The sequence below is a fragment of the Chenopodium album genome, chromosome 13 (genome assembly GCF_948465745.1).
Source record: "Chenopodium album chromosome 13, dcCheAlbu1.1, whole genome shotgun sequence".
Lineage (NCBI taxonomy): Eukaryota > Viridiplantae > Streptophyta > Magnoliopsida > Caryophyllales > Amaranthaceae > Chenopodium > Chenopodium album.
In genome coordinates, this window is record NC_137846.1 from 17,384,257 (window position 1) to 17,392,364 (window position 8,108).

The 8,108-nt window shown below is 36.4% G+C and overlaps 1 protein-coding gene across 1 annotated transcript; it reads right to left on the minus strand.

Annotated features, from left to right (window-relative positions):
* Positions 1-26: 26 nt before the first annotated feature.
* On the minus strand, positions 27-3,679 carry LOC145576440 (ATP-dependent zinc metalloprotease FTSH 6, chloroplastic-like). The gene is made up of 5 exons (XM_081634204.1): positions 2,886-3,679; positions 1,583-2,123; positions 1,142-1,455; positions 716-956; positions 27-599 (listed from the first exon to the last, which is right to left on the minus strand). Exons 1-5 carry the CDS (start codon positions 3,533-3,535, stop codon positions 261-263), a joined length of 2,085 nt encoding a protein of 694 aa, XP_081490330.1. The 5' UTR covers positions 3,536-3,679; the 3' UTR covers positions 27-260.
* Between the last annotated feature and the right edge of the window lie 4,429 nt (positions 3,680-8,108).

The window sequence follows — 8,108 nt, forward strand, 5'->3', positions numbered from 1 at the left end:
AACTGCTCTGTTTTGAATAGCTTCATCATTCTACCTAACAAATCAATAACATTCTATAAACCCAATCAGTAACAATTCCAAGCTAATGTATAAAAGGCTTCAGTCAATGCAATATGCTTCATACTTGAATTAAAATTATAATAAAACGTAGCCTTTTTATGATTCATCTTCTCATAATTTTCTTTGTACCCTATTTATTTCATAGGAAGTACTTGAAGCTAATTTGACTAACTGTACCAAGAACTGCTCAGATACAAAACTCAAGCATTAATGAGTTCACGGACAGAAGTCTTTGAATTGTTCACAGATATATCGACAAATTCAGACAGTATAGACCTGAATTCTTCTCCCGAGAGTGTTTCTTTCTCCAGCAAAACGTCTACAAGTTTATCAATTGCATCCCTATGATTTCTGATATGCTGCTTCGCCACTTCATAAGCTGTCTCAATTATATGACGTACACATGTATCTATGTCTTCTGCTAGCTTTTCTGACATTGAATTTCTTGCTAGCAACCTCAGAACTACATCGCTTTGCTGAACTGCTGGATCAATCAAAGCCCACGGTCCAAGTTCTGACATGCCAAACATTGTTACCATCTGCAACATATGAAAATTTGACTAGATTAGTCAAGATTTCATGATTTTTAGTATAAATAAATCCTTTTAGCCTCCTTGTAGCAAGACTAGCAACTAATCATATTCAGTATATATACCTGTCTAGCTATTTGTGTAACTTGTTGCAGGTCTCCTGCAGCACCAGTAGTAATTTCTGGTTCACCAAAAATGACTTCTTCTGCTGCCCTTCCCCCAAGTCCGCCTACTATCCTAGCAAACAATTGCTTCTTTGACACAAGATTTGGGTCTTCATTTGGCATGAACCATGTAAGACCTCGTGCTTGACCTCTTGGTATTAGAGTGACTTTCTGTACTGGATCATGTCCTGGAGTCAAAGTCCTGCAGATTTGCATTTGCAATTCAGATAAGACCTTCATAAAGTAATTTATGTAAATATGATAGTAAATATGAATTCCCAATAAGAACCATTTTAGTTTTTGTAATTTATACCAAAGAAACAAAATAGAACTGATACTATACCAAAGAATAAAATGTTGAACCATATTAGTTGGAATGCTACTTACGCGCACACAGCATGTCCAACCTCATGGTAGGCCACCAAAATCTTGCTTTTCCCATCAGTCATTGTGGTTCCTTCCATTCCTGCTACAATGCGATCAATTGAATCATCGATCTCCTTGACTGTAATCCTTTCTTTTCCTCTTCGACCAGCAAGAATGGCAGCTTCATTCATAAGATTGGCCAAATCAGCTCCACTAAATCCAGGAGTTCTCATGGCAATAACTCTGAGTGAAACATCCTTATCTAGCTTCTTGTTACTGCTGTGAACCTTTAATATTTCTTCCCTTCCTTTTACATCTGGTAATCCAACTGAGACCTGTGAATACAAACCAGTTTAGCAACCGCGTACAACTAATTCTGCCTAATGCATGCACTTCTTCTCCCATTATTTTCATTCAAACATGTTAGTTATTACTGTACTAGAATTAGAAAACCAGACAAACCTGCCTGTCAAATCTTCCGGGTCTAAGCAATGCCTGATCAAGTATCTCAGGCCGATTAGTAGCTGCAATGACAATAACTCCAGTATTCCCAGCAAAACCATCCATCTCAGTAAGCAACTGATTCAAAGTTTGCTCTCTTTCGTCGTTCCCTCCACCAATGCCTGTCCCTCTTTGCCTCCCAACAGCGTCGATCTCATCAATGAAAACCAAGCAAGGAGCATTTTCCTTGGCCTTGTTGAACAAATCTCTGACTCTGGAGGCCCCAACTCCTACAAACATCTCAATGAATTCAGAGCCCGAGAGGGAGAAGAACGGCACTCCTGCCTCGCCTGCTATTGCCTTAGCTAGCAGGGTCTTCCCTGTTCCTGGTGGTCCAACCAACAGAACTCCCTTAGGAATTTTTGCTCCTACTGAAGCAAACTTCTCTGGGGTTTTTAAGAATTCCACAATTTCCTGAAAATCCTGCTTTGCCTCATCAACTCCTGCTACATCGTCGAATGTTACTCCTGTGTTTGGTTCCATCTGAAACTTGGCTTTGCTCCTGATTTACAACATACATGATAATTATATCATGATTTTTGCCACATTCAGATGTAATAGTTGATTTTGTGGTAACTGCTAATTCATGCTGTAACTGTTATTGAGCTTCTATAACATTAGATAGTTTTGTCCTGTTTAGAAAATATGTGATGGTCATTAAATATCTCAGTTGCTAGCTACTCTTACAGTGTAGCATGTAAATTTGTAAAATTAACTAATTAACAGCATTTTCTAATTTGCTTATGCTACTAATCAAGTTTACAATCGGTGCGTTTGAACTTAAGATATATAAAGATCAAATTAAAATCAGATACCGTTTAACTCATAGTGTAACCTTTAAATTTGGTTATTAATGTGATTCTTTTGACTTGTAAGATATCAATTTATACTACAAATGAATTAATGTTACACTTCTGTGTTCTGTTTCTAAAAGCTATAACACTTTGACTTGCTTGTGACACTATTCGAAAACCCCACTTCAACAAATGTCATTTGTAAATTATTTGCAAGTTTAACTACATTTATGTGAGGTTTCGTCATAAAATTTTAAACCTTTTGAAACAGAGATGGTACTTTTATGTTACTTTCACAAAATTTCTTTTTCCAAAATATGACAATAAATCATAAAACAAAAAAAAAAAAAAAAAAATTGTGGCCTTATGTTTTAGTGCTAATAAAAATCCAGAACAATCTTATTTGAAAAAATAAATTTTAATACAATAAGCCAATAATAAAAAAAAAGAGAAGGAAAAAAATTACTCACCTGCCAAGCCCAAAAGGCAAGTTTGGGCCTCCACCAGGAATATTGGGCCTGGAAGCCCTAAAAAGCAAAGCACCCAAAAAAATCAAAGGAAAAGCAAGATTACTCAATAAATCAAGTATTGCAACTTCCATATTAACCTCTGGAGGATTAACAGCAAAATCAACATTTTTATCCTTCAACTTTCTCACTAATTCTGGTGGTAAACCAGGCAGTTCAACCTTAAGCCTTTGTATTTTATCAAGGGCATCATTGTAAATTTCAACAACCGCGGAACGGCCATTCTCTATCAAGTCCACCTTCCTCACTACACCTTCATCCAAGTACTTCAAGAAACTTGAGTATGATATCCTATTTGAAGCTAAATCTATTGGGCTTGGTGGACTTATTACCTCCGCGTTTGCTGGATTGGGCTTTCCACTTAGTAGCCCAGCTCCAGCTCCTCCAACTAGGCCCAGCCCACTTGATGATAAGAGCTTTCTTCTAGGAATTTTTGTATGTTTAGTGTCTAAATTTGTTGTACTATAACATGGGTTTTGATCTTTGTTGCTTGTTTTTGGTAATTGTGTTTCTTTTGGAATATCTTGAGATTTCCATTTTCGGAGATTGTAGTGAGAGTGAGATGGTAAAGAGAGTGAAATAGCAGGTACCATGTTTGGCTACCAAAAGCTTGACAACAAACACGACTTTTACTGACTTCCCAAAACGGTTGCTAAATGCAAATATATACAAGACTTAAAAAAATAATGCAACACCGCGATTTTTATTGTATGTTTGTATGAAGGTCGAGGGAAAGGGAAATTTAGTATATAAATAGAGAGTTCAGGATGATTCTAGGACATGAAAGAACTTTAATTTAGGAAGTTGATATGAGATATACTTCTTAGATTTTTACATAATCCAATAATTCGTTTTCTATAAAGAAGCATCTGGATTTATCTCAGTTTCTTTATAGTTTGGAGCTTTGCAACTATCACTAAACTAGTATTAGTGACAAAAGTGTCTTTCTTTTACTTTGATTTGCAACCATAAGTTTGGCTATAGTGCTACGGGCCATACACTGGGAATTACTTGAGCAAAATGCTGGGGCCTTAGCATTGTGTATGACTTTGTAATAAAAAGCTAGACCAACCTTTGTACGTACTTTATTAATGGCAAATTTAACTGAAAATTCTACAATGCCATTTTTTAACCCATTTTTGTATGTTTGTCAATTCGACGGAATACTAAACATACCAAGTAAAAATTATCGAAACTTGTTGACATGGCACGTGAGTCGAGTTATACTTACACTCAGTTTTTTATTTTTGAAAGATCAATACAATACGACTTTTCTTGTCTCGTTTCATAAATAAAGTCTACTTCGTGCCCGGTGATAAAGGAAATCGGTGATTGAAACATCTTCCTACTTCGTAATACTATCTAGTATTAGAGGTGTCAATTCGGATAATTGGACGGAATTTAGGTCGGGTATGTTCGGATCAGATATGTTCGGATCACATATTTTCGGGTCAAAATTATTCTTTTAACTCGAATCGAGTCGGGTCGGGTCAAATTCGGATCAAGCCATGGTCTATCGAGTTCAGGTCAGATATGGGTCAGGTCAACTCCAAACCGGTTCATGTTCGGTTCGGATAAATTCAAGTCGGGTTAATTTCGGGTCGGATGAATTTGGGTTGGGTTGATTTTGGTTTGGTCAAGTTCGGTTTGATTAAGATAAGGTTGATTTAGTATTTCGTCAATTTCGATTCAAATCCTTTCCGTGTTTGTCTAGAATTTGGTCGAATTGACCAAATTCAAGATCCAAATAAGATCATTTTAAAACTTGAGTAATTATTGATTTTTTACTTTATTATTGGGTCGATATCATGTCATTCATATGTCATTTCTCATATTGCGTGGTTAATCCTTACGAAATGCGAAAAATTAGTTTACTCATTCTATCAATCTATTAGTCTATCACTAGATTTTGGTCAATTATGTACGTGAATTTCTCGGTTCAAATCGGATCGGTTACAATTCGAAACGGATGATTTTTTTGGATCGGGTTGACATCTCTAACTAGTATTCCTAAGCCCTAACATGACAATGCGGCCCAAAGCAAGTAACAACCATAGCTTCAAAAAATGTTAACTTCATTATTATTAGGAAATTTTGATTATAACACCACAAAAAAACCCAAATTTTGATTATAACACCACAAAAAACCCAAATTTTGATTATAACACCACAAAAAAAACCCAAATTTTGATTATAACACCACAAAAAAAACCCAAATTTTGATTATTATTAGCAAGTAACAAAAAAACCCAAATTTTGATTATAACACCACAAAAAAAAAAAGTTTATATTATAATACCACAAAATAACCCAAAAAATTGTTTTCACCACCACTTAACGGATTCTTAAATGGAATCCGTTAGTGGGGCTCACAATAGACACGTGTCACTAACCTATTGGTTAAAAAAATTAATGATATTAAATAAAGAAAAATTAAAAAAAAAAGAAAAAAAACCCTAAACAACCTAACCCAGTCCACCCCACCACCAGCACCACTTGCCCCCCACCTCCGATCAAGCCGCCGGCACTCCTACCCAACTGTAGACACCCATTTGTGTCTCCCCAAAACCAAACCCGGTGATGAATACCTTTTGCGTCGAATCATAATCGAATGAGGTGAAAGGTCAGGTGTTGCGATTGGTTTTTATTTAAAAATTCTTTCTTTCTGTTTTCGAAAAACAACTCTATTTTATGAAAATAGCCAATCCAGTTTAGTTTGGTCCACGACAAGGGTCCAATAATAGTGTAGTTGGATGGGGCTTGTAAAGAGCTTTCCAACGATATATTATAAGCCCAATTCCGATGAGTAATGAGGAAGTTGTGGCCAAAATACTAAACTGGGCCCGGTTTGATCTTTACATGCGGCCCAATGATCTAGGGGAGGGCCCAATGTTAATTATTATTCCTAAAGTTATTAGAATTAATTATAGTCTTCTAGAATTCTCTAGAAGGTTCTCTTTAGTCCTAATAGAATTAGAATTAATAATTATATTTTGATAAGTTTTACTTGGAATAAAATATTATTTTTTGAAAAATACGATTTCAGTTTTCATACGGACTTTACAAGTCAATTTTAATTGATAAGCGGACTCCGTGTTTGAAAGCGCGTAGGAATCCAGGTTGTCGCCAAACGACAGGCCTGTCGCTACGCGACAGAACTTGTCGCCAAACGACTACGCGACAAGCCTTGTCGCCACGCGACAGAGCTTGTCGCCAAGTGACAAGGTTGGTTTTGCGGCGATAGAGTGGAGTTTTATTCCTTATCAAATTCTACCTATTTCTGGACTGTTTTCTTATAAATAGGGTCCTAAACCTCCGTTTTTATTCATTCACAATCATCAATTCACAATCATCATTCACAATCATCAATTCACAATCATCATCCACATCCATCACTTCTATTCTCTCAATTCTCTCTATGCTCTCATATCTCTAGCTTTTTACAAACACAATTCCTCATACATTAGCACTAGACACACCTAGCCAAGTTCGAAGTTGCCTTCGCCCTAGACGTGAAAGGTTATAATTTCTGAGGGTTTGGTCCCTAATCTCTATTTCAATTATTTAATTTAATTGTTTGATTTTATTATTTTCCTTGAAGTTACTAACGTGTGTATTTTGTTATTAGAAAGAGGTACGAGGCATCAAAGTATGTGATCTTATTGCTCTATTCTTGTAGAAAGCATGTTTAAATTTGTTTAATTCCTAGTATCATGTTAGGATTTTATTATTGCTTTCTAGTATCATGTTTAGGGTGTCTTTTACTCTTTTCTAATATCATGTTAGTATCATGTTAGGGCTAAAGCTTTGATTTTTATTGCTTAGTGACATGCTAGGGTTTGTTATTAATATTGTTAGTATCATGCCTAGGATCTTGCTATTATATTTAAGCTTTATTATTAACATGATTATTTTTATAATTATTATTTTTATAATTATTATGTTGCTTGATGCTTATTCATTGTTATTGCTTGATCACGCCTTTTATGCATGTTTAAAGGGAATTTGTACTTGTAATCACGCTTAATAAGATAATTAATAATCTTATTTAGGGCTAATATGATTATAATTCAAGTGATCGCCAATAATAGTTTTATTCGTGCATTAAATTCAACCAACATAGATAAACAGGTTTAGGGTTAATCTATTGATTGCATGTTAGTCAGAAAGGGCACATGAATACGAGAAGAATAAAGTAGAGGCCTATTTAGGGCAGGTTCAAAATCTCTTTTAGGTTGGATTTGTACCTTCATCCCCGAACCCTATTTGGTTCAAGACCTTTTGGAGTTGACGATCTCCTGGATCGTTAAGGGGTGTAATCTTCACCTTGTGAACGGTTTACAAGTTCTTAAAACTTGTTGGCGACTCTTTTGCTCTAGCTTCCTTCCCTTTGGACGCCACCATGCTTAAGTGTATGATCACAGTGGGGTTCAAGTTTGGGGTAATGGCTTGAAATATTCCCTACACCAACCAAAACCAGCGAAGTCCTCCCTTCCCCTCCCCGAAAACCACCCAAACCCTACCTTACCAACGCAAATCACCACCAACCTCACCAAAATCATCGTCACCGAACTGCCGAAACCCCAACCTATTCGAACCCCAACCAATTCGAACCACCGCAAATACCAACAACAATCATAACGAATTCGAACACCAGCACCTTCGAACCACCGCAAAAGGAGGGATTGGTTGTCTGTAGTGGCGCGCGGAGGTGGTTCGAATTCAAACACCAGCACCTTCGAACCTTCGAATATGTGAGGATAGCAGAGCTGGGTTGGTTTTTGGGGAGGGGGAAGAGAGTAAAGGTTGGTTTCGCTGGTATTGGTGGGGGCAGGGGGTGCAGGCGGCTTGGGTTCGGCTCTCACCGCAACTGGGAAGGTGATGTCGGTGGTGGAGCTGGCTGGGTTTTGGGTTTTTTTTTAAAAAAAATTTTCTTTTTATTTTTATTAAATTATTATTTTTAAACCAATAAGCACTTGACATGTGGCATGTATGGTCCCATTCACGGATTTCATCCAAAAATCCGTTACGAGGTGGTGAAGTCAAAATTTTCAGTTTTTTTGTGATGTTATAATAAAAACTTATTTTTTTTCTTTGTTTTTGTGTGGTGTTATAATCAAAATTTGGGTTTTTTTGTGGTGTTATTCTCTAAAGTTTCCTTATAAT